The sequence below is a fragment of the Cynocephalus volans genome, chromosome 6 (genome assembly GCF_027409185.1).
Source record: "Cynocephalus volans isolate mCynVol1 chromosome 6, mCynVol1.pri, whole genome shotgun sequence".
In the NCBI taxonomy this organism is placed as follows: Eukaryota; Metazoa; Chordata; class Mammalia; order Dermoptera; family Cynocephalidae; genus Cynocephalus; species Cynocephalus volans.
Window position 1 is genome coordinate 134,796,422 of NC_084465.1, and position 26,817 is coordinate 134,823,238.

The following is a 26,817-nucleotide window of genomic DNA, read 5'->3' on the forward strand; positions in this document are numbered from 1 at the left end:
ACTCACAAAGTGCTTCATTTTAGATTACTGAGTTTCAAGCATTTTCATAGGCATTCTAGAGACATGTGCTCTAGAATAAATAGAGGAATAAATGTCCCAGGTGTTTCCAGAGAACTGGTATATGGCTGTAATAAAAAGATCCATAAACATATTTATCGCTCTTTGTGTTGCTGAACCAAGCATTTGACCTCATTCTCCTGCACCTCACATGATGCAATAGCATCGTGGCGGTGTGTAGAATTAAAGGATGCACCAGAAATATTGAGTCACCCCAAATATAAGACCTAGCTCACTGCTAATCACAGCTGCCATTCCAGAACACATTATATTCACTCTTTATTGAATTCCAATCACCTTAGGTCATTTCTATTTGACTACTTTTTGAAGTCCCTTTAAGAACTCAAAAGCACGAAGTGGGAATGTGCCTGCCTCCCAAAGATCATTTTAACGTCCTAATTTCCAAATCATCCGACTGTCATCCTTGAATTTCTCAGTCTAAAAATTACATGTAATCCAGAAGTCAGGTGATCTGAATTCATTTCCTGGCCTTGGTGGACAAAGTACGAAATATGGCCTGCGCCTTACCATGTCATCTATATAAAGGGCTGTACTCTTCATGCCTTCGCTTAGAATGCTGTGCAAATAAATGAAATCTTTAAAAGTGTCATTCAGATTTACCTAGTATCTACTGACGGGTCTGCTGTATGCGAGGTGCTCTTTTACATACTTTACTTACATTTTTCCATTTAATCCTCATGGTAACCCTATTCGGTAGACATGAGCTACATTTTAAGGTGAAACACCAAGGGCCAGGAAAGTTGAATGATGCTTCTCCTCTGATAATACAACTAACCATAGGCAAACCTAGGATTCAAATATCAAATTCAGTGCTACTTTTGTCTTATTATTTCTACTTCAATCTTTACATATTTGAGATCCTATTAATGATTTTCCAATAAACTGAAACTTCTGGGAATAACCACCAACAAACCGTATTAGAAAAAGCAGACTACAAATGTAATTTTCAAAGTCTGGGTCTGAACCAGGCTTTGGAATACTTACTGTCCAACACCAAGGTGCCATGGCACTGTAAACATTCCAGGGAAGCAAAAATAGATACATGTATACATAATCTGGAAAGGAGAAAACTCTGGATTCCTTTCTGAAAGAAACGAGGAACCTCCTGCTAATTTAGGATTGAAGAAGAATAGAGATATCTGAGAAGTAAATGTTTAGCTGACAGTGGAAGACTTGAGAAGTGAAGGGAACAACTGAATTCCTGGGATATAAACACCTTTCTTAGACTATATTTAGCAGGCGAGCAAGTTTACTGCCTGCTAGAAACCGCACAGCCCAAGATCCCTTAGAATGTATTTATAGCTGCTCCATCACTAAGGAGCCAACGTTTGATCTGTTCTTTCCAAAATAAGTTTTAAAAAATTCAAAAGGAAAAAAGCCAAGGGCCCTGTAAACAACGTCTTCTGCAGCTGATTGTAAACATTGCAGCCTGAGACACTGACAGTCAGTTGCAAAATCTCAACAGAGTGGACTTTATTCTGCTGAGAGAGAAGTCTTGAGAGTGGGAGTTGCAGAAGGTGGGAGGGGGAGGAGATGCTCCTTTGGACTTCTTGGCTCTGCTGATCCCAAGAAGACGCACCTGTTTGAGGAAGAAAAACGCAGTGAGCGCGTTTCCTCGGTGGAGACCTACCTAATGCTTATCCCGCTCCATGCTCCGGGAAGGCAAGCAGGGCACCTTGAGTCCTGGTTTTTGGAGCCTGCTGGGTGCCAAGCTAATTCAGTCTAAATTTAAAAATTTTTAGTGGAATGTGGGTTACAGATTATCCAAACCCAAATGAAGAGCGACAACTTTTAAGTTGTGTTCTAAATGTTATATCTGGTCTCCCATGTTTATGTATGAACCAAATTAGAGAGTCTTCTGCTTGGAATTTTTGAAATCTACACAAGATCAGTAGTAATGTCTGTCCCCGGGTACTACTGTCTAGATGGAAGATTTTGGGCCCAGAGTTTTGTCACTTTTGTCAGAATATCTGATTTCTAAATCTTGTGTGCTTATGGATTTGGGGTAAAAACACACACGAGAAAATACGTACACACACGAACACATGCTCAATGAGAGAAGCAATTTAAGCCAAAAGTAAAATAGAAAAATAGTAGCCACTTCTTGTCAACCCCCCAAAAAGAAGGAAACACATAACTACCTACGTCTATGAAAGATGTAAATAGCAAGGGGGAAGAAGAGTTACTCAAGGTATGGTAACAAGAATTATGACTAAAATTCATGGTAAGAAAAAATGTACGCTGCTGGCAGAGATGGCGAGCATATTATATAGGAATAAGCAAAGTGTTTTTACTGTGTTATTACTCAGCAACAATCAACACAGAAGACTTCTGTGACCAAATGTCTGAGGATTTTTCTCCGCACCAGCAAGCAGGCAATTAATTCTGCAGCAGACACTAGTTGGGTGTCCTGCAATTAGATTCCGACTGTATCTACCTGGAGATAGCATCCGATCCCGCAGGGTGAGGGCTTAGTCCCCAAGACTGCCCCCCATTTCAGATGCCAGTTGCAAGTCCAGGCCTCTGGAACTTCTGACCAACCAGCTCTAAATGAGATTCCCTCAACCCCTACTTGGGTTTGATTAATTTGCTAGAGCAGCTCACAGAACTCAGGGAAACATGTTTACAAGTTTATTATTAAGGACTTTACAAAGGCCACAGATGAGATGAACAGGGCAAGGTACGGGGAAGGAGCACAGAGCTTCCATGCCCTCCTGGGGGGACCATTCTCCAAGAAACCACCATGTGTTCAGCTATCCAGGAGCTCTCTGAACCCGGTTCTTTTGAGTTTTTCTGGTGGCTTCATTTCATAGATGACCAATTAAATCATTGGCCACTAGTGATTAATGTAAACTTCAGCCTTTCTCCCTTCCCTGGAAGTTGGGGGAGTGGAGCCAAAAGTCCCAACCCTCTAATCTTTCCTTGGTCTTTCCTGTGACCAGACCCCCAATTCAGAAGCTACCTAGGGGCTGCCAGCCATCAGTCAACTCCTTAGCATACATAAAGATATATAAAAAGATACTCATCACATTGGAGATTCCAAGGATTTTAGGAATTGTATGCCAGGAGACAGGGACAAGACCAAATATATTTATTACATTTGTATATTTGGTCTTCTCATCCCTGTCTCCTGGTATAAAAACTATCTTCCCTTCTTCCTCAGTAAAAAAAAAATCCTTATCATATTTGGGCAGCAATGAACACAATGAAAGGTTATTTCCCAAACTCCCTTGCAGCCAAGTTTGGCACGTGATTAAGTTCTGGTCAATGGCACATAAGCAGAGTATTAAGTGGAGCACTGGGATCAGGATGAGGAGAGGAGAGGGAAGGGGAGGGAGGGGAGGGGAGACCGCTTTAAGGAAGCCGGCTCAGGTTAGAGACTGGTTCTTTCACGCCGTCCAGCAGCCAACTTGGATCATGGGTTAAGAATGGAACCCACCCTAGGATGTGAAGAAAAGGATTAGAGCTGAGTCTTAACCTGGTGGAGATTTCATATTTACTCTGGACTAGCTACCTCTGGAGTTCTCTTACATGAGAGAATACTTGCGTTTTTGTTGTTATTGTTATATTCAACTCTATCAGAAACCTAACTGATTGAGACTGGCAAAAGGAAAAAATACATTGTAGGGTAGATGCTGGACATAGCCCTAATCCCCCCTCCTTTGCATATCAGAGTTCCCCTCCCTCCTCCCTGTGGTGGGCTGCCCCTGGCCAAGGTGGTTACCCAAGGAAAGGCACATCTCCTTTAGATAAATAGGACGCTGAAAGAAGCAGGATGTTGAGTATGTGAAAATGATTTACATTAGCTTGTTGAGGGCCTGCACTTGATAGTGATTTACTTTGATCTGTTGGCTTTATAATTGCTCTGTGCACTCTGTGGTGAGGTGGACGTTTTACCTACCAGCCGCCATTGGGGTCTCTCATAAGTCTAACAAACCAATGTCTCTACCTGCTGGACCTCTGGGTGATTTCTTCGGAATAGGTAAACACTACACAAGTGTCCTCTCTGGTTTGGGGCTCCCACGTTACACACATTAATCGCAGGATCTGTAAAGTAGGCCCTTGCTAATCAAAGTGTGGTTCCTGGAAGAGCAGTGTGGAACTCCCCTAGGAGCTTGTTAGAAATGCAGACTCTCTGGCCCCACCCCAAACCTACTGGATCAGAACCACATTCAAACAAGACCTTCAGGTGATTTGTATGCAGTTTGAGAAGCTTGAGAAGCACTGACAGGGTAAATTCTCCTTTAAAAAAAACATACTAGGGCTGGCCCATGGCTCACTTGGGAGAGTGTGGTGCTGATAACACCAAGGCCACGGGTTCGGATCCCTATATAGGGATGGCCGGTTAGCTCACTTGGGAGAGCGTGGTGCTGACAGCACTAAGTCAAGGGTTAAGATCCCCTTACCGGTCATCTTCTTAAAAACAAACAAACAAAATAAAAAAACTAGACACCACTGATTTGAATAACCTGCCAAGCAGTGTTCCTGTTACCTAGATTTATATCCTGAAGAAATGACACAGAAATATGACCTATTTTGGGATCAGGCATCAAGCATACTATTTTTAGATGACAAGTTTCTTAAGGTTCAAAATGCAGAAAGAAAAACAGGTTATAAAAATTAAAAACAAAAAAAAGCCTTTGGGCTTTTTACACATATAATTCAAAATAAATGATGATCAAGCTGCCAAAACCCAGAAACAATAACCACTTTGAGCATTTATTACTGTCAAGCTAGGGCTAGGGCTCACAGATCCTTCTAGCCCATTGTACAGATTGGGTCACAAACCCTTCACATATGCAGGTCCACAAGCTAGGTAATAGAAAAAGATCCTGGGCACTGTGGGTAAAAAACTAGTAGACTTTATTCAGAGCTTGGAGCAGCCACCCTAGTAGCCTCCCAGAGCAGCTCCAAGAAGTGGAGGGGCAGCGGTGGCTTATATCAGAGCCGTTAGTCCTTTATACTCAAGTCCATAACCCAGGACACCTGAGTGCACATACGCAATTACATTAGATGATAACCAAGGAACAGCTGGGCGCATGTGGATATTTACATCAAAAGCTTGGCAAGATTCTGGACATCTGAAGGGCCCTGACCATTTCCCTATATTTTCTCTACAATTACACCAACCAAGGCTTTTTTATTCTTATTTTTAAGTTATATAATATACATATCTCTTTAGGAACCACTAATTCTCTGACAAATTTGGTCACATTCAAACTGCCCAGCTGAAAATTCACTTACTTAGTATTTAAGAGTGAAAATTATATTTTCGATGTATACTTCGGAAAATTTCTCTTCCACTCCCCAAAAGGACTCTCAGTCAGTAAATGCAACTTTTAAATGAACAAGGTGTTTTGAATCAATTAATTTTACTTAATTTTCAAATAATTTTTCTACAGTGTTTTTTATTTTTTATTTTCAGGTAATAAAGCCAAGAGAATCTACAGCACTTTTTTAGAAATAATTTACATACAATTAAATGCCCAGATCTTAATTGTACTACTGGATGAGCTTGATAATCACATTCACACATGTAACCACCACCTCAATCAAGATATAGGACACTCCCATCACCCCAGAAAGTTCCAAGGGAACACTGCTTCTCAATCATCCCCCACCTCCACCTTCCACACAGAGGCAACCACTTCTACTCTGGACTTATTATGTGCCCAGAAAATGGTACCAAAAATGAGGTTACAATTTAAAGCTGGTAAAATAGCATTAAGAACTATAAAGCTCTATATTGCCTGCAGGTGTTCTTCATATGCTTTAATTCTATATCAAGATCTTGTCTGATGTGTGATAGTGAAGAATAAAAAAAGACCTTGAGCTTGGTTCAGTAATCAATGAGAGTTTGGGGCTGTCCAGTTGGGTCAGTCAGTTAAAGCATGGTGTTCTAACAGCAAGGTCAAGGGTTTGGATTCCTGTACCGGCCAGCTGCTGAAAAAAGTGTTTATACAATTTGCCAAAACATTGGCTATGCAGTTGTCCATCAGTATGCTCAGAGGATTGGTTCCAGGACCTCCCATGGATACCCAAATCCAAGAATGTTCAGGTCCTTGATATAAAATTGTGTAGTATCTGCCTATAACCTATGCACACCCTTCCATATAGTTTTTAAATCCTATTTCTCTTTGTTTAATTGAAATGTATTGGTTCTACATATTTATGAGGTTATATTTCAATACATTTATACAATGTGTGATGAACAAGTCAGGGTAATTAGTGTATTCGTCATTGCAAAACTTATTTGTGATGTGACCATTTGATCTCTATTCTCGTCGTTTGATAACACCATATACTTTAAGTCATCTCTAGATTACTTGTAATACCTAATACAATGTGAATGCTGTGTTAATAGGTGTTGTATTGTTTAGGGAATAAACAAGAAAAAGAGACAAGACAATAAACAAGAAAAGTCTGTACATGTTCAGTACAGATTTTTTTTTCCAAATATTTTCTATAAGTTTGGCTTAACCCACGGATGGTGTGGAACTCATTGATATGGATGGCCAAATGTACGTATGTGGATTCTTGCTGTATTTCCTTTAAATATGTTTCCTTCAGATGGGAAACCACTAACTTCCAGTACACCTGACCATTTCTGATACTAAAGAGAGTAGAATGTAAAGTGATTTGCAGTTGAAAATAGAAATTTTTTTTCTAAAAAAAAAAAAAAAAAAAAAACGCTTTTGATTATGTTAGGTTATTATGTAGGGTTGAAGTTGTGCATTAGATAAGCTAACTACTGTTTTTGTCCTAATCCAATGTATTTCATTTAAAAACCATGTACAGAGAGGAGCCTCTGAACCCTCTTCCCTCGCAGAATCCACTTCATCAATTTTCAGTAGTTCACTTTTCCCAATTTTAGGAGACAGGCAATAACTTACATAGTCCTTCCAAGAAAACTACAGGAAAGGCACTTTATGGTTTTCGTACACTGCAAATATAAGATATCAGTAATATTAGTAGTTTTGCTCATAAACCCAGGTAACAGAATTCTGAAGTATATACCGGGACAAATGGATGGGACCAAACACATTGCAATTCCTGGTTTTCCTCAACCAGCGTGTCCATACCCCAGAGCGTCACTTCTTCTCCGGGCACAGCGCCGGTGGGCCCGCGCCCGCGGTCACAGCTCGGTGTTGGGGAGCGCGGCGGCATGCTGGGGGGCCAGCTCCCTGATCAGACGGACGAAGTCGGTTTTCTCCGCGCACGCCCTGCACTCTTCGCCCCAGCTCTGCAGGATCTGTTTCAGCTCCGCGACCCTCATCTTCGACAGGTCGACAGAGGCCAAGTCCAGTTTCTTTTCTAAACACCAGAACGGAAAAGCACGATTAAAAAAAAAAAAAAAAAAAAACCAAAACCCTAGGGAACACTTACGAGTTGCTTCTCTCGGTGCTGACTACTCTATGATCCAAAGCGAGCAAAAGTTCCAGTTTGCATGAAAAACAAGACAAACCTAAGGAAAATGTAGCGAACTCGTGCACAAAAGCTGCTGGGATCATTGGTGATCCATCTAACTTTCTCTCCGGGGGGTTATATTTGCTTCACAATGGATTCTCGAGATCAGCTTTCCCACAGCAAGTGGCACCGCATCATAATTGCTGCCCCTACAGGAGATTTATACAAGGCCGTGGCCTTGGCTGTGGACAACTGAAAGCCATAGATAGTAATTAACCAGCAAGTGACGGTTCACTTTATATATGAAGATATATCTTCAGTAAAACAGATGAGCATAACATTACAAAACACTATCAAGTTTTAAATAAAAATGTAAAGAAGCTTAAGCAGGTGAATAAAATTAGGAGCATTCTCACCGATCCTTAATTGTTTGGGATTTCTGCTTAAACTCAGATGCTCTGCTCCTACTGGGATTGCTAAATTATAGCAGGGTTCATTTAGAGCCCTTCCTGGTATGCCCACTTCTCTAATGCTAGTGCTTCAGTGCCAGCCAACCTGGCTCCTAAAATTCTTGCCAATAATACTTGTTACCAACATTTAATTCCTCCAGCAAGACTACTGATTCCCTGTTTACAGATTATCTGCAGAAAATATCAAGAACTCAGCTATTTCTCTATTGCCAAGCTCAAAAATAGAAAGAAAAAAAAAATAGCTCTTCTACAATACACTCATGGTTATAATTTTCCTTTCAGGAAGGGGTAATTTTCCTCTTTGAAAGGAAAGTCTCCCTTGTCCCTCCCCCACTGCCAGGTGTTTGCTTTGAACACGGATACAACATTTAAGTTTACTTATCAAACAACTAGTGGCAGCCAAGGACTTTTTCAGCTTGTCTTTAAAAGTCCTTTCCTTTTCCCCCCTGTGTAATAGAACATAACATTTAAAAACATTAAAAACCAAATAGTTGTCTAATGATTTGTCAAAACCTTTTAATTACTTTGTACTAATTAAAAAGTTGAATTTTAAAGACTTTTTATTTGGAGGGTCAGCTACATCCTGTGTTCCAGAGGACCCGTATATTTTTATAGTGATCCCATCCTTTTAAAAAACACCACCAGTAAATGAAAATATTCTTTCAAGTCAAAAAGAAAATGACACCTTTCTAATTGAAAACATACTACAACTTCACACTAACCTTATTTGATAATTTCATGGCTGGCTTGAAGAATACCTTCTAAAGTAGAAACGTTGATAGCCCAAATTAATATCCCACAGCACAAAGGCCCCTGTTCACAATAAGCTGAGGATTTAGAACTATTGAACTATTCAAGATAAGCGGTTGAAGGAGAAAAATACCTTCTTGCAAGTGTAAGTAGTTTCTCTGAGTTTTTCTAGAGAACTTGGCATCTGGTGTTAATTTTAAGAAGGGGAAAACCTCTGTGACACCCTAAAGCTATAAAGGAAAGGTCAATACAAAAATTAAAACTAGTTCATGGCTCCCCAGGGGCCTCTAGTGGCTAATGTTGCCAAAACATTAGTATTTATTTCTTCTCAATATCTGGTTAATTTTTCTATTCTTTAAGGAGCACTGTAAGATCCTTTGCATATAGCAGAAAGTATTCAAAATAAATTGTTGAATGAAAGAATCAGCACAGGTTTATCCCCTTTGTGAATACTGTTTATGGGGTCTCTGTGATTCCTGCCTCTTCCTCATTACTTTGAAGCCAATAAAAAGAAATGCCTACTCATAATAACTACCCTGGAAGTGAAGGCCTACACTTGGCAAATTGAGAAATAGGTTGTCCTTGGTACCTTCCAACCTTAAACCTATTTAAAGCTAGCTATGTAGCTGTGGCACGTAGGCATGTTGCCCAGCTGTGTTGGAAAACAAGACTAAAATAATTTAGTTAGATGCTTATCACTTAAGTAGTTTAAAATACTATACTGGGTATGTAACAAAACAATGACTGAAGCAAAAGGAAGGAGTCTCTGCTGGTAGAATTTCAGATCTCAAGGACAGATTGAGGAAGGAATTCCCAAGCCTTTTATCTTACCTTCTCAGTCTTCCCAAAAGGCTGGCCCAGATACAACAAATTCTCAGTGTAAGAACAGATCTGTCTATGTGAAACTTATAAGGCCAGGGATAAAGTTTTAAATAGGACCTTTCTTTCCTTTCCTTGTTACTTATTTTAGGCACCCTCTGATAAGATATTTCATCAGGCAAATCAGGCAAACCCTGATTTAATGTGTATAACCTATTTCCTAAAATTTAAAGCTGGCGGAATGGTATACATGCCTAGGAAGAAAGATATAGTCACATTTACAACTTCAAAGTCCTTGTATCATCTTTGAATAGAGACAACTTTTGTCTTAAATAGGTAAATCATCTAACACCTTCACAGCTAAATCACCATGAGTAGCTGCTCTCTTTACATTTTGAAGTTTTCCATGACCTATATAGCTGACATTGCCTTTAGTAAATGAGGAGTTTAAGCTTTGCAGTTTGGGTTGGTAGCTTTAACCTAACACTGATTATGCCAGTACTATTTATTTCTCTTCCCTCAAAGAAGCTCAGATGACAGGAGACACTGTTCTCAGTTCATAACCTACTGGTAAGTAGAGAATTCCTTTCCTTCTAGCGCTGACTTTTCAGAAAACATGGCCCTGCGTTTAGAGGTTTGGCAATATGCTAACCATATTGGGGAAAGCACTGGAGTATGTTATACCATATTTCAGTTCACAGATCTGGTTGTCTATCTTCTTCAGCTTCTCACAAATCTTTATTACAGGCATATGCACACTCATGGGACGAGTGACTTCACTTAGGATCTTTGTGGCTGCATCTTTTGTGGCTCCTAGATAATAGCACTGAAGGAAAATGAACAGAATTCAGTGTCTCAGACGGTGGAAAAAAACAAGGAATTATAGTATCGAGACATGACATTGAGGTTAACCTAGTTTTCATGGTCCAGCTATTAAATTTTAACCCCTGCTGACTAAGACATCAGCAAACAAGTGACTGCATTCTCTTGATCATCCTAATTAGAAGTGCCCTGCAACTCACATGATGTTAAAAGACTAATGAGAAGAGCAAGACTTACCGTTTTCTCTGTGCCAGGTGCTGCTCTCAATGCTTTAAAGGTATTAACTTATTTGGTTCTCACAAAAATCCCGTGAAGTAAGTACTATTATTATTCCCCCTTTCCCACCTAAGCCACCTGAAGGTCACCAGCTCGCAGGTAGGAGAGACGGAATTACAAAATCCAGCATTCAGGCTCTAGAGGCTATGCCCTTTTCCATCATGCAGTACTTACTGTACTGCCTTTCAAGCTACCTGATATAAGAATTTTAAATTTAAAAATGTAAAACTGAATGGCACAAATAAATGGCAAGAATTTTACAACGTGTCTGTGGTGAACAGTCTACAATGCAGATTTATCTGACAAATTCAACAGGACAATTTTAGGCAAAAAGGAATTGGCCTGAAATTGTTCTTCAGTGATGTAAAACAGTGTATTGAAACAAGCCATATATGCATACCCAGGAAACACCATGTAAATGCCATTATAAGAAAATACAAATGCTTTATTAGTTATGTTTCAATAAAATGTTTTGATAGGTTTGACTAATTGTCTTGATAATAAATGAAAAAGTCTATCCACTCTTAACTCAGGACAGTAAATTCTTTTTTTTTTTTTTTTTTTGTCGTTTTTTCGTGACCGGCACTCAGCCAGTGAGTGCACTGGTCAGTCCTATATAGGATCTGAACCCGCGGCGGGAGCGTCACTGTGCTGCTAGCACAGCACTCTACCAAGTGCGCCACAGGCTCGGCCCAGGACAGTAAATTCTTATTAAGAATTCAGTTTTATAATCTTATTTAAGAAAACATCGAATTGGTTGACTGTGGTTTACTCAGAAAGCAAAATGAAACTGGGTGTATTCTGGATGAAAATACATAGGACTGCATTTTACTGGAAGATTGATTTCTGCTTGCTGTCCGCAGTAAGCAGGAGAACATCAAGTCCAAGATGAGAAATAAAACTCTGGCAGTTTTCTTCAAGCACACAGGGAAAGTGAAAGGTAAAAATTTACCGTACCAGGCGGTTTTCTTTTCCTTTGACATCCAAGCAAAAGCTGATCAATTCTTTTTCTATGGTGTCCAGCGAAAAGTTAACTCCTCTGGCTACCAAGGAATTGTAGAATCGGCTCAAGAATTCTCTACACACTAGGAGGAATGAAGAAATATGTGTGTATACACAACTTAACCACTTCCACACCTATGTACATGACCCACTCACCAAATAAAAAAGCAGGTATGGTTCAATACATTGTGCCAATGGAATCAAATTCTAAGTAACAAAGATTTCAGGACAATTCCTCTTAGCTTTGTATGGGCCTTGAATGTAGCAGACACTTAATATGAGCTATTGAATCAATCAATCAATCAATCAATCTTTGTTCAACCTAAAATGAAAACTTTTCCACAAAATTTGGCTAACTGTAGAAGAAAATATAGCTTTCTCAATGAAATATCATCTCCCTCCAGTTAGTATGGCTATTATCAAAATTACAAAAAAATAAGTGCTGGCAAGGATGTAAAGAAAAGGGAACTCATATACTATTGGTGGTAATGTAAATTAGTGCAGCCATTATGAAAAACCATACGGAGGTTCCTCAAAAAACTAAAAATAGAACTAGCATATAGTCCAACAATCCCAGTTCTGGGCATATATACAAAGGAAAGAAAATTAGCATTACTAGAGAGATATCTTCACCCCCATGTTTATTCCAGCATTATTCAACATAGCCAAGATATGAAATCAATTTAGGTGTCCATCAATAGATGAATGGATAAAGAAAATGTGGTAATATACAGTGGAATACTACTCAGCCGTAAAAAAGAATGAAATTCTGCCATTTGCAGCAATGGGATGAGCCCAGAATACGTTATATTAAGAGAAAAAAGTCAGGCACAAAAAGATAAATACCACATGTTCTCACTCATATGTGAGGGCTAAAGAAAGGAAAGTTGAGTTTATAGAAGTAGAGAGTAGAACTGTGGTTACTAAAGGCTGGAAAGTGGGGAGGAAGGGAAGGAAGGAAGAGTGTGTTTAACAGACACAAAACACAGCTAGACAGGAAATACATATATATATTATATGTATTATATATATATATGTATATAGCTTTCTATAGGATATAATCTTGGGATGGCTTGGTTTTACGCACAGAGAAAAACCTAAATAAGCATCTTTTTTATTTTATTTTATTTTATTTTTTGCAGCTGGCCAGTGTGGGGTTCTAAACCCATGACCTTAGAGTTATAAGGCTGCACTCTAACTGAGTAAGTATCTTGAATGAAGCCCCTGGTAGTCTGCATAGGTTTTTATGTTGCATCGTCATGAGCCTGAGATGAAACCCCAATTTGAACAATCATAGTCAATCCCGGAGTCCAGAGGTGGTGGAAGAGATGGAGCTCAGAAGAGGTACAAGCAGCAAGAACCACATTTGTCAGTTGCTAACAGGTGCTGGCCCTGTTCTGAGCACTTTCTGTATTTAACTCATTCAACTCCTATAACAAAGCTGTGATGTAGATACCTTACTATCCTCATTTAATAGATAAAGAAACTGAGCCAAAGAGAGGTCAACTAACTTGCTCAGCAAGTGATAGAGAGGGCATTAGATCCCAGCTGGTCTGACTCTAGGCCCACACATGTATCCATCAGGTTATCCTGCTGTGGGAGAAGGCTGCCTTGCTTGGCTGTCTGGGCCAAGTAAGCCAAGAAGGAAACTAAGGCCAGAAGCTTATGCTGGAAAACAGTGGCCTTAATATTAGAGAGAGAATTCTGGGGAAACAGTAAGGAAGAGTGGAGAGTGCATAGGCCCTTTGTTCTCTCTATCCTTCCTCTTGATACAAGGTGCTAAAACCAGGTAACGTGCTCTGTCCCCCATGCCCCAGAGACCAGGTGTCTTATCTTAAATGAGGCAAGAGCTAATACACAAACTAGATGCCTCAAGTAGTTTTAACTGTGTTCATTCAATCAAATTTATTAATTCACTTAATAAACACACTGGGCACTTCCTATGTGTAAAGCACAATGGGAGAACTACTTCGGGAAGAAGGAGACAGAATCCAGAAAAAAGAATCAGGTTGTAAGAAGTAATGATGACAAAAGAAAATAGCAAACATAAGAAGAGATAAATAAAGATTAACCATATAAACAAAAATAATAAATATATAGGAGTATAAACATAAGGTAAAACCCAAATACAGTATAATCATAGCACATAAAATGAGAAATAGAGGAGAATTCAATTTAAACTTCTTGCGGTCTTTTATTATCTAGAAGAAAGGTAGAGAACTACTATTAGGTCATATTGATGTTTAGCCAACTAAGCATGCTAAAAATGTAAGGATAATAACTTTAAAAAATGAATAGATTACTTCTAAATCAGTATTGGTGTAGGGGACTGGGAAGGAATTTTTAAAAATTTGTCAGTCCAGTAGAAGACAGGAAAGAGAAAAAATAAAGAGAAAGCAAAATACTTTTAAAGAAAAAAAAACTTACAAAAAATTTTTTTAAATTTTATTAATATTATTTTTTTACATTCTATGATGTTGCAGAGCAGTTGGGAGGGAGAGGAAGAAGGGAAAGGGGAAGGAAATGGGATGGAAGAAGGAGGAAGTAGGAGGGGCAGGATTGAGACCTGTGGCACCCCCCACATTCCCACAGGGGACACAGAGGGCTTCCAGCAGTGGCTTGGTCATTGCCAGGCTAGGTGCAGATGTCAGGGGGGTGGGCCAAAAGCCCTCACCTCCTACCTCCCCAGCTTGGGAATCCAGGGCCCTTCTTACTACAGCTTGGTGGTCATTGCTGGGCTGGTTGCTTGTGTTGGGGGGGTGTGACTGAGGCCCTTGGCCTCCCACTGCCTCTGCTTGGGAGAGCCTGGGGCACTTCCTGTGGCAGCTCAGTGGTTGTCAACTGGGCTGGCTGTGGGTGTTGGGGGGTGTGTGGCCAAGGCCCTCGGCCCCCTACTGCCCTGGCTTGGGAGAGCCTGGGGTGCTTCCTACGGTGGCTCAGTGGTCATTGCTGGGCTGGTTGCTCATGTTGAAGGGGTGTGACTGAGGCCCTTGGCCCCCCATCACCCCAGCTTGAGAGAGCCCAGGGCACTTCCTGCAGCAGCTTGGTGGTCATCACTGGGGTGGTTGAGCTTGTTGGGGGGTGTGGCTGAGGCCTGAGTCCCCCATCCTGAGGACTGGTTGTAGGTGTCAGGGGGCATGGCTAAGGCCTCTGGCCCTCTCCATTTTCTAACTTGGTAGCTCAGGGGACTTCCAGTCCTTCTAGGTGTTAGAGGTGTTCTTTGGTGAAATGAGACCTTTACTAGTTAATAGCAAACTTTGTCTCTGGTTGTGGGTACTTTGTCTTTTCTTTCAGTTCTGTGTTGGATTATTTGCAGTTCCCAACACTTAAACTCTGTGCTGGAACTAACTTGTCCTTTGCTTAATTCTAAAAAGCGGGAACTTCCTGTGGGAACCAGTACTTGAGCTCTGTGGCTGAGGTAAAATGCTACTTTGCTACTGGTTCCATAGGGAAGGCTTTTTGTGCAGCTCAGATTTTAATGGTTGACTTTATAGATACTTCTGGATCTAGTGAAATCTGGTCCACCTGGATTGTGTAGAAACACTGGTCTGGGCCTGAATCTTTTCATCAAACTGTACCCCATGCAATTCTATATTCCTGACCATCTCCTCTGAGTGGTCCTGCACTGATTGAGGGGCAGATCAGTTGTCCTTTCTGTGCCCCAATGTTCTCCTAGTGGGCCTGTCTCTTCCACTGCCCATGCTCCAAACACTTCCCATGGGACGGGCCATGCTCCCATTCCTTGCAATCACTTACTGGCCTCTGAATGGCTCCTTTTCTTCAGTTGTTGTGGCTCTTTGGTCCTATGTGGTTCCACAGGAACCCTATTAATGGTATCGCTGGCCTTGTGGCCACCACCAAGGCCCTCTTCTCCCCTGCCACCTCCAAGCAACTTCATCCGAAAGGCACAGCTGTGGCTTTTTGCCAGCTCCTGCTCTGTGCACTCGGCAGCTCCAGCCTGGAAGTGGCTGAGATTCGAAATGGTCAGAGCAATTTTTTTTTTTCTCTCATCTTGGTTTCTCCCACCTTCATGTACTCCATAGGTCTCTCCTCCTTTTCCCCTGAGCTCCAGCAGCCCCAGCTTGGCTGTCATTGCTTTTTCATAGTTGTAAATTGGTTGATTTGTGGGAGAGAATGACGCTGGGGACGATCTATTCTGCTATCTTGACTGGAAGTTCAGGAGAGAAAATTGTTAAAGAAGCAATATGACAAATATTTCCATTACTGGAGGATGTGATGTCTCAATTGACAGACCCCAATAACTGAAAAAAATCTATACCAAGGTACAAAAATCAAGAAACTTTAGTACATTGCTGAAAAAGAAAGGATTCTACAATTCTGCAGGAAAATAAAAAAAAAACAGTTTTAATAACAATACTCGTAACATAGAGTGTCATTAGATTTCTTAACTCTGGAAACTAGAAAAAAATGGTCACCAAAGTTTTTAATTCTTTCACTTTTAAAATTCTACTTTTATGTTTCTTCTTTTACTTGAAAATGTCTTTTTTTCACTATTAATCTTTTACTGGCAGTTTTCTTTGAGCACATCGGAGATACCATTTCACTCTCTTCAGTCTTCCATTATTTTTATTGAGAAATAAGTTATCAACCTAAGCCATTTATTTATTTATTTTTCTCTAGTGTATTAACTTTTCTTTGTCTTTGGTTTTCTGTAGTTTCAATATAATATCTAGGTGTGGATGTTTCTGTTTTTTGTTTTAATCTGTCATTAGACCTGTTGAATCTACATTGGTGTCTTTCATCAGTTCTGACAAATCCTTAGTGTCTCTTCAAACGTTGCTTCTTCACCATTCTCTTTTTTCCTCTCCTTACAGAATTCCAATTAAACATATGTTGGATTTTCTCATTCTATTCTCCAGGTCTATTAATCGCTCTTCTTTATTTTTCATCTTTTTTTTTGCTCTGTGCTGCATTATGTATAATTTTTCTGCCCTATCTCATAGTTCTTTGGTACTCAGATGGTGGTTCTTGGCCCAACAGCATCAGCATCACCTAGGAGTTTGTTAAGAATGAGTTAATCTCATCCTTAGTTCAACTTTAATGTGCATATAAATTACCTAGAGATTTGTTAAAATTCAGATTCTAATTTGTAGTTCTGGGGTAGGACCCAAGAGTCTGCATTTTTGACAACTTATAAGGAAATGCCAATGCTGCTGATATAAGGACCACACTCTGAAGAGTAAGGTTCTAGTTCACCAACCCCATCATTAGCTTTCTACATTCTACTATTAAATCCATGCCTTAAATTTTCAATTTTGATTACTTTTTATTTCTAGAAGTTCTCTTTAGTTCTTCAAGTCTGCTAGGCCATTTCTTATAGCTTCCTATTTTCTGAAGATATTCAAGCTTGTCTTTTATATCTTTAATTATACTGAACGTATTTTATTTCTATTAGCTGTGTCTGATAATTCCATTAACTAAAGTCTTCATGAATGTGTTTCTATTTGTTGTTGTTTCTATAGGTTCTTATTTATGATGCCTCGTTTCTTTGTGTGCTTGCTTATTTTGTACTGCATGATACTCATAGTCCTTGAAACTTATTTGTGGAGATTGTTTGAGGCCTAAGATGAAAGTATCTTATTTCCAGAAAGAATTTGTGTTTGTATTTATCAGGGCCCTGGGGACTGCTTTAAACTAAATCCATAGCTTGAAGTTTTTTGGACCCCTGATGTAAATTTTGGCTGCAAGTCCAAGTGAGGGACATCTTGTGGTTATAGTCTCTTGGAGATCTTTTATTCTATTTTCTACCCTGCTGAGTGTCAAGGAAATTTCCCTATAGTTCTCTTTGGGTAGTGATGGGTTAGGTTTATTCCTTGTTAAACCTTACTCTAAGGGAGTAAAGCTTGGGAATCCCAGATTAATGAGGAAGAGTCTTCTAGTAGACAGACTCTCCCACTCCTCACCCCAATTAAAGCAAGTCCTAGACTTGATTTCTGTCTCCCTCATACCAATGGTCACCTACACTCTGATTGGTAAATGTCCTCAAGGCAAAAAGACTCTAAATTCAGTTTAACTCTCAGGATTGCTGCTTTCCTTTCATTTTTTCCCTGTTAAATCATCTTATCAGTTCTTAGATTCTTTTATGATGTTTTTATTGTTTTCCCCTGAATTTGTAGTATAATCTGATGCACTAAATTTCTAAAACTCTAACTAGTATGATTCTTTGAAAATGAAATTCAGATCATGCTACTTTATCTGCTCAAAAGCTTCCTGTGGTTTACCTTATCACTCACACTATAGTTCAAAGTCTTTACAGTGTTCTGCAAGGCCCTGAGTGACCTGGTTCTCCACTGCCTTTCTGACCTCAGCTTCTGTCATTCTCTCCCACTTCAGCCATACTGCTCTGTCCCCAGCTTGGCACCTAGATTAGGTGTGAAGATGTGGGGTTTTTTGTTTTTGTTTTTGATGAATTAACAAACTCCTGCATATATTTAAGAAAAACACGGTCCAACTTTTTAAAAAGTTCAGTTGAAAATGCACATATCCTATGACTAAGCAATTCCTGTTCTGTGACCTAGAGAAAATGTCACATACATATTCAAGGAGACAGGTATGAGAATATCCAGAGCAGCATTGTTTAAAATTACGCAAAAGTGGGAAAAATCTAAGTGCCCCCTCAAGGCAGAATGGATTAAAAAAAACTGTGCGTGGGGCGGGGGGGTGTCTTCAAAATGTTCATGGAAGGATGCGTATTATCTTTTATTTCAATTTTTCCACAAACCTTTTGAAGTACTCTTGTATATAATTCATAAAGTGGAATTCTGTAGACAAGTTGAAAAGAATGAACTATGTCTATATATACATCAATGTGCATAAATCCTCTAAACATAATGTAGAGTGAAAACAGTTGCAAATGAATATGAACAGTGTTCAGTTTATATACATCTAAGATCACAAAACAAATGCACACCTATGTATGAATACACACATTTATAGTAAAAGTTCTTAAAAATGGATGGGAATCACACATTAACATTAGAACTGAAATAGTCTCTGAAAACTGTGGGAAGGATAAGGAAAAAGAATTGGACTTAGCTGCAGCTGAGTCCATTTTAAGAGACAGAGAACTGCAGTAACTATAGAAAAATATTAACGTTTAATCTAGATGCTAGGTATATTTTATATTAACCTTTTCTGTATGTTTAAAATATTTTCTAATTTATTTTAAAAACTCGCCATATCTTTGATTATTACAAAAATCTCCAACATACTCAATAAAATACTTGGTAATATTAATGAAATTGAATTTAAAATTTTAAAGTAAAATCACAGTTCAACTAAGCAATTATTAGCCAGAGCCCAAAAGGAGAAAGTAGTATTTGAAAAATATAATAATGCCACCTGCAGGAAAAGAGCTATAATTTTGTCAAAAATATGATAAAATGCTTAAAATCAGGCTCTTGGAATTATTAAAACTATCAGTGTGGGCCAGGAACATTATGTTCAACGTTCCATTCCCACCTTCTAGAACTAGTCAGTCCCCCTTTATTTGCTCCAGTTTGATTTTGGGAAAACGAACAATCAAACAAACAAAAATACCAGATCAGTCTTTGTGGTACCAGGACTAGGGGCAGATTGCTTCCTAGAAATGTAACGTATAATGAGTTAAGATTTTAAGAACACTCAGAACTTCTTGAATAATTTGTATAACACTTCATTGTTCCAATTTCATTTTTAAGGTTTCTCTACATAAGTTAGTTCCCAACACAGCACTCAGAAGGCAGTATAGTTACTGATTCAGTGCTTGGGCTCTGAAGTCAAACTCTCTGGATACAAATCCTGGTTTTACTACTGACTAGCTGTGTTACTTTGGGTCTTGCATTGTTGTTTTAAAAAAATCCCCTGTTGGTTTAATTGCCATTTCTTTGAAGGTAATCAGTCTTTTTTCCTCTGGCTGTTTTTAAGATTTTTCTCTTTTTATCCCTTGTGTTCCACAATTTTTTAATGATATGATTAGGTGTGGAATTTTTTTTATTTATATTGTTTGGAAAATATTGGCCTTCCAAAGCTGTGGATTGATAACTTTCATCGGTTTTAAAAAGTGAGTTATTGTCTCTTTTGCTCTGCCATATCCTCTCTCCTTTCCTAGAAATCCAGTTAACATACATTGGAATTTTCTCTTTATCCTCATTATGCCTTTATCTCTTTTTTATTTTATCTCTTAATTTCTCAGTGATTCATTCTTGATAATTTCTTCAGATATTTTAATTCACAAATTTTTCTCAACTGTATCTAATCTACTGTTAATCTGACAAATTTTTATTTATAGAAGTTTATTTGGTTCTTTTCCAAATATGCTTGGACATTCTTAGTAGACACCTGCCCTTTATTCTTATTTTCAATCCCTTCCTATTTCTTTAAACATAAAAAAACATGTCTTATATTCTATGCCTGATAATTACAAAACATGTAGCCTTTGCAGGTATGCTTCTTTTGTCTCTTGTTCAACTGGCTGTCACCTATGGTGCCCTTCTTCCCTGGGGTTTGTGACTTTTTTGGGCAGGAGTTTTATTTCTTAGAACTTTGCTTGAAGTTTTTGAGGACTAGGTTGAATGTAGATTCCTTAGGTAAGATTGACATTTGCTGACACCTGAGGGTCCTGTCTACTTAAAATCACTTTAAACTAAATTCTCAGTTCAAGATATCTTGTATCATCAAAGTAGTGTGAATTTGGTCTTCAATCTATATTTGGGCTAGCTTGTAATTATGAATTATCAAAAAATATTTTTTTATTCTTAGTAAAAATTTCAAGTTATACAATTTCTTTTAGTCTCTAAAGATATAAGTAGGTTGTGGCTATTTCCAGTTCACTCTTATAACAAAGGGCTAGCTCTTTGGGGCTCCAAATGAATTGGGGGAGGATCTCCTATTATATCCCTACCTTGGGAATTCCTGGGCTTTGTCTTTATTCTCTTCATTTTGCCAAAGCCATGAAAGCCTAAGTTCAGATCACCTGGCTAGGAAATGCTCTCAAGCAAAAGCCAACATCAGTGCTTCTTTTACTCCTTTTGGCTCCCATTTAGTCTTTGTCTTTGTCTTCTACCTTCCAACTTACACTGGAAAATATTTTTAATTTTTATTTTATGCAGCATTTTTAGTTGTTTTCGGATGGAGGGCCAGTCATCTTATAGAGCTTGAAGTCATATACATTTATTTCTAATGTTTTAATAGAAACAGAACACTAACTATAATAGCCAGTCACTCATTTTTTAAAACAAATATTTATTGAGCAACTAGTAAGTACAAGACAGTATTCAATGTTCTTGAGATTCAGCAATGAAGAAAACAAAGTCCTTGCTGTCGAGGGTCACAGTCTACTGAATAAATAAAAATACCTGTGCTAAAAAGAAAAATAAACATGGTAAGGGAGATGGAAGGTGACAAGGTAGTAGTGTTATTCTAAATGGGGTGGTCAGGGAAGGCCTCTTGGATAAAGTGCTACTTGAGCAGACACCTGAAGGAAGTGAGAGGACAACCTAAGTGAATTGCTTGGGGAAGAATTCTCCAGGCAGAATAAACAGCAAGTGCAAAGGCTCTAATGCAGGAGTGGCCTTGGTGGGTCCAAGAAACAGTAAAGGGGTCAGCATGGCTAAAGTAGAGTAAGCAAGAGGAAGAAGAGTAGAAAATGAGGTCAACTGGCAGCAGTGTGCCAGGCTATGTAGGACCCTCAAACCATGATAAGGACTTTGGATATTACCCTGAGAAGGGAAGCCATTAAAGATTTTGAGTAGAGAAGTGCTATGGTCTGACATTATTTTGAAAGTATGCCTCTGAAGGCTGGGAGGAGAACGGACTACAAGGGAGCAAGAAGGAAAGCCAGGAGACCAGTTTGGAGGTTCTCAAATTAGCTGCATCTCTAATACCAGGGTGGTAGCACTGGAGAACTGGTTGGACTCTGGACATATTTTGAAGGAAGAGTCAAAAGAATTTGTTAATGGGTTCTATGTGTTGAGAGAGAGAGAGAGAGAAGTCAAGGATGATCCTAAGGATTTGGACCTAAAAAGCTGGAACTGTGGAGTTGCCATTTGCTGAAATGGGGAAGAATGCAGGAGAAATAAGCATGTGGACACAAGCAGGAATTCAGTCTTGACATATGAAGTTCGAGATACTTCTAGACACCTGTGATGGCTAATTTTATGTGTCAACTTGGAGGATGGTTTCAGATAAAATTAACGCTTAAATTGATAAACTTTGGATAAAGCAGATTACCCTCCCATGGATGGGCCTTATGCAATCGGTTGAAGGTCTGGATAGAACAAAATAGACCAGCTTCCCTGGCAAGAGGAAATTCTCCAGCAAACTGCCTTCAGATGTTATCTGCACTATCGGCTCTCCTGGACCTCCAGCCTGCTGGCCTACCCTCCAGATTTTGGACTTCCCAGACTTCATAATCATGTGAGCCAATTCCTTATGATAAATCTCTTTATATACATTATGGGGATCAAGGATTGATCTATCTGTCAATAGATATCCTGTTGATTCTGTTTCTCTGGAGAATCCTAACCAATACAACATCCACCTGGAAACAGCTGGATATAACAATCTGAAGATCAAGGATAAGGTCTAAAATACATAAATTTGCAAGTCATCAACATTCAAATTGTATTTATGAGATGAGACCACAGTGTAAGGAGAGATGGAGAAAAGACACTGTCCCAGTCTTAGCTTTGAGAAACTCCAATGTTTAGAAATTGGGAATATGGAAAAGAGCCAGAAAACACTGAAAGTAGCAGCCAGTGAGGTAGGATGAGAACAAAAGATAAGTGTTGTCTCAAAAGGCAAGTAAAGAAAGCATTAAAGGGAATGTCTAACTGATCAGTCATGTTAAATGCTACTGAGAGAAGGTGAAAAATGAGATCTTTCTCAACATGTATTATACATATTATATGTATTAGTCCATTTCTGTTGCTTATGACAAAATACCTGAAATTGGATGATTTATAAAGAAAAACAAAATTTATTGCTTATAGTTTTGGAGTTTGGGAAGTCCAAAGTCCAGGGAACACATCTGGTGAGGGTCTTGGTGGTGGCGACAGTGACACAGGATATCACATTGTGAAATGGTGGAGCAGAGGCAGCAGAGAGAGTAGAAAGAGATAGATTATCTTCTCTTTTTAAAGCCCTCAGAACCACGCCCCTGACCACCATTTTTAATCCATTCACTACTGCATGGTCCTACAGTCTAACCACCTCTTCAAGGTTCTGCCTTTCAATTACCATAATAGGATTTCCCACCCTCTTAACAGTCACAGTGGGAGCCAAGTTTCTAATACATAAAACTTGGGGGACACAATTCAAGCTTCAATGAGTTTGGGGGGAACATAATCCAATCCACTACATTACATTAAATATATATATCTTTCCCAACATGTAAGCATACTGAGTTTAATAGCAAATATATCAAGTATGCAAGGAAGACACGTGTTGTAATGATGAATGCTACAAGTCAGCAGAAACTATCGTAAAAGTCTCCCAGTGACCTAATTGTTGTCTTCCTACAAAGGAAACCCCATATTCCCAAGCCTCATAGCTCTTACCCTATTTTTCACAGTAGATGAGAAGATCTTTGTATGATTCGTATATTTCAACTATCATTCTGCCAATGTATCATCAAGATGATGAGTTAGGAATTCAATCTTGTACTTTTAGAGATATATATTTGACTCACTAAAAGATACAATATTTTTTCTTTTTTTTTTCTTGAATCATAATTGATTATACATATTTTTGGGATTCAATGTTGACATATGTTGATCAAATCAATATTATTAGTATGTATATGGTTACGAATTGTACTTATTCTTTATGCCCCTTGTCCAATCTCTCCCCATTCCCCTCTGTCTCCCCCCTCTCACCACTGATATCCCTAGATTTCTTCTCTCCCTCTGAAAGAGTAATGGTTACTCTGTTGGGTTTTTGCCTAGATAATCTGTCCAACAGGTCTCACATTATTTAATTGTTCTGCTCTCCATTGCAACTGTGCACTCATTGAAAGTTCCTCTCACCAGATCATTTCTAGTGGCTACACTATACAGTATATGGTACACACTCAAATTGTTGAACAAATGTATGCATATATGCTGATAAAAATTGTGTGTATTATCTGCTCTATGAGTGTACACAATTTTTATCACAGCATATAAAATATGGAGGTAGAAGCAATGGGAACAGTGATTGATTGGCTGCAAGGGATAAGGCAGAAAAAGAAGTCTAGAACCCATGCTGACACCATAAGCGTAACCATAAGCGTAACAGGTTTGGAGGACTGAGATATGATGACTTTGGTTTTTGACTGTGTTGAGTTGAAGGTACAGTATCTAAGAGAGGATGTTCAGTAGTCAATTGGATGCAAGGTCTGGAACTCTAGAAAGGAGATGGGTTGGATATAAAGGTTTGGGACTTATCAGACTGTAGGTAGGTTGATTTTAATTACACCAAAGAGTGTGTAGACAGAGATGAGAGAAGGGCAGAAGACAGAACCCTGGAAAATCTAATATTTAAGCCATGGCTAGAGAATGAGAAGCCCACAAAGATACTTTGAACAAGTGGGCACAGAGACAGGAAGCAAAGGCAAGGGAAAAAGCAGTATCACAGTCATCAATGGAAGAAAGTCATCGAAAGGAAAAGAAGTCAGTGGTGTCACATGCCACAGAGAAGTCAAGGTAAGAATACAAATTCATTCCTTGGACTTACACAAAGAGAATAATCTCACTGTAAATCACCTAACAAATTAATAACTTATGGTTCCTGGTATGTATTTATTGCTATAATAACCTCAGATAACCATATTCCTTTTATTTATGTTGCAGTTTTTGGTTTATTAATGATAGTCCCAAAGACAGTGAGAGGTTGATAAATGTACACAAAACAGCTAGATAGGAAAAATAAATAGTATTGGTGTACAGTGGAGCTAGGCACCTATAATTACCAATAATTTACTGCATGTTATTAAATGGCTAGGAGATCAAATGTCCTCATACCAAAGAAATGATTAAGTTTTGTAGTGATGAATATGCTAATCATCCTGATTTAATCATCACACATTGTATACATGTATTGAAATATAACTCTGTACATGACAAATATGTATAATCAATACATTTCAATAAAAATTTTAAAGTTAAAAAAAGTTCCAAAATGACTCTATAATTATAGTCCCATACCACACCAGCCAGCCTCCAAAATAACTAAATAAAGTAAAATAAAATAGTTCCATAATACAATCCTTTTAGAGATCTGAAAACCTTTACATTTTTGCAGTAAGCCTTATATTATCTAACACAAGGCTCACAAACTTAAATATCCACAGAGGCCAGGCAAGTAAAACAAGAATAAAGCAATTTGAGACTAGGGGGAAAAAAACACCCCAAAACCTGGAGAACACATGGTCTTTCTAAAAAGAGCAGCCATAGCCAATTCTCATCACATGGCCATATGGGCCAGTCTTGCCAGGTCATCTGGTTTTTCAAGAAAAGACAGAAATCTGAAATGTTTACAGGACATCTCCCAATTCTAAACTGTATCTGATTAATTTTTTAAAAAATTTCAAAATACTTTGTGAACTTAACAAGATGCATCAGTAGGTCCAAGGTGAACTATTGGTTTCTTATCTTTGCTCTAGAGTCTATAAAATATAGCATTTTAATCTTACACATCAAGGAGAATTTAAGTGGCTAATAAAGGCTCATGAACAGTAACAGAGCCAGATCTAGAATCTAGTTCTTATTGTTCCAAAACTAGTATTTCCTCCCTCTGTGATGATACAGTCTCTTTACCTAACAAATGAAATACATACACAGATTAGTCAGACATGCAAGTTAATAATCACAACATGCTGTAATAAATTTAGGAAAGATGGCATATGCTTCATATTTAATTAATCCACATCGTGTCTCATCTTAAATGTTTTTAGGTGAAAGATCCAGAAAGTAAATTACTGATGACTCATCAAATCAATTATCCGTACCTCACAAATTTTTGCTTTAAATGTATAGGACACAGTTCTCAGGGTTGATAGAAAGCTGGACTCCAATTATTAAGACTTTATTTATAGTACAGACTATACTCATGCATTCATTCAATATATATTGTGAGCCTACAATTTCCTGTTCGGTAGAGAGAGATTTTCAGGCTCGGGGGATATACGTTTAAACGATTTCAATGAATCATGGAGGTTAATGCCACAGTAGTCCAAGAGGAAGGGGCTAGCATCGCTATTATCTTCTTGGCTCTTGGTAACAGTCCTCTCCAGTGAAGAACGCTGATTTTGCAAGAACCAGGTACGACAGCCTCAGAGCTGGTGGACTTGGCGGGACAGATCCACGAGTTCTGACTCAAGTCCACAGCTGAAACACTGTGAACAAAAATGGAATCATTCTTTTGTATCCCCTTCCTTCCTAAGGAATTAATGTACTCCTCCGTAAAGGAACTTTTACCTGTAAAGTCCTAACAAATGTTAGCTATATCCTCTGATTTGAGCCACCCCAACTCAGTGTCATGTTTTATTTGCCTTTTGAGAGTCACAAACTAGTTTGAACTCGAAAGATGTCTTCTGTGCAAGGAGAGGCAAGTCTCGCCGGTTAGAAGCAGCAGAATCATCGTGGAGCCAGGGTCACCTAAGTCTAGCAGAGTTTGCACAAAATCTAATCCAAATCCAAATCCACCAGCTTTTACTGCAGCAGTTAAATATTCACAGCAAACCAGAACTTGGCCTCAAAGTGTCACTGGGCTTGGCTCGAGCTTTTGCCTAAGCTTGGGCAAAGGTGATCTACAACTAGGGACAGGGCCCGCATTTCCTGAGTGAACTGTTATTTATAGGCCGGATCCGGAGAAGCCAAAGCCGACAACAGCTGCACTGCCGCGCGGTGCCGCCACCATGCAAGGTCTCACACCGCTCACCTTCACAGTCGGCCCCCTCGCCCCGCGCTGGCACCGGGTTAGAGACCCAAAACCCGGCGCAAAAGGCCACCAAGGCAGCCGGGCTCGCGCACCACATGCTGAGCCAGCAGCTCCAATCGCCTGGGCCACCCTCACGCACACACAGCCGCGCTGCTACCGCCCTGGGCCGCTGCAGACGCAGGAGCACCAAGCGCAAGGTTGGAGTGAATCTGCCCGGAGTTGCTAGGATACATGACGCAAATCAACTGAGAGTTCCCATTGGTTCTCACGAAAG

The 26,817-nt window shown here is 39.1% G+C and overlaps 1 protein-coding gene across 3 annotated transcripts; it reads right to left on the reverse strand.

The window, feature by feature from the left end:
• Positions 1-1,491: 1,491 nt before the first annotated feature.
• On the reverse strand, positions 1,492-26,771 carry CDNF (cerebral dopamine neurotrophic factor). 3 transcript variants are annotated; one of them, XR_010023894.1, is made up of 5 exons: positions 26,544-26,771; positions 11,580-11,707; positions 10,209-10,350; positions 7,161-7,392; positions 1,492-1,657 (listed from the first exon to the last, which is right to left on the reverse strand). XR_010023894.1 is itself a non-coding variant. In XM_063100615.1 (4 exons), the coding sequence occupies exons 1-4, from the start codon at positions 26,638-26,640 to the stop codon at positions 7,214-7,216; spliced, it is 546 nt and encodes a 181-aa protein (XP_062956685.1). In that variant the 5' UTR covers positions 26,641-26,771; the 3' UTR covers positions 6,751-7,213. The 3 variants fall into 3 exon arrangements, 1 of the variants encoding a protein (XP_062956685.1); XR_010023895.1 differs by lacking the exon at positions 1,492-1,657 and adding an exon at positions 6,751-7,021; XM_063100615.1 differs by lacking the exon at positions 1,492-1,657 and having other exon boundaries at positions 6,751-7,392.
• Between the last annotated feature and the right edge of the window lie 46 nt (positions 26,772-26,817).

Coding starts and splice junctions, on each gene's coding strand:
- CDNF (XM_063100615.1), bottom strand. CDS start 26,640: ATGTGGTGCGCGAGCCCGGCTGCCTTGGTGGCCTTTTGCGCCGGGTTT. Junction 11,708..26,543: donor CGAGGGGGCCGACTGTGAAG/GTGAGCGGTGTG, acceptor CATTCCTCCTAG/TGTGTAGAGAATTCTTGAGC. Junction 7,393..10,208: donor GATCTGTGAACTGAAATATG/GTATAACATACT, acceptor TCTGGTGTTTAG/AAAAGAAACTGGACTTGGCC.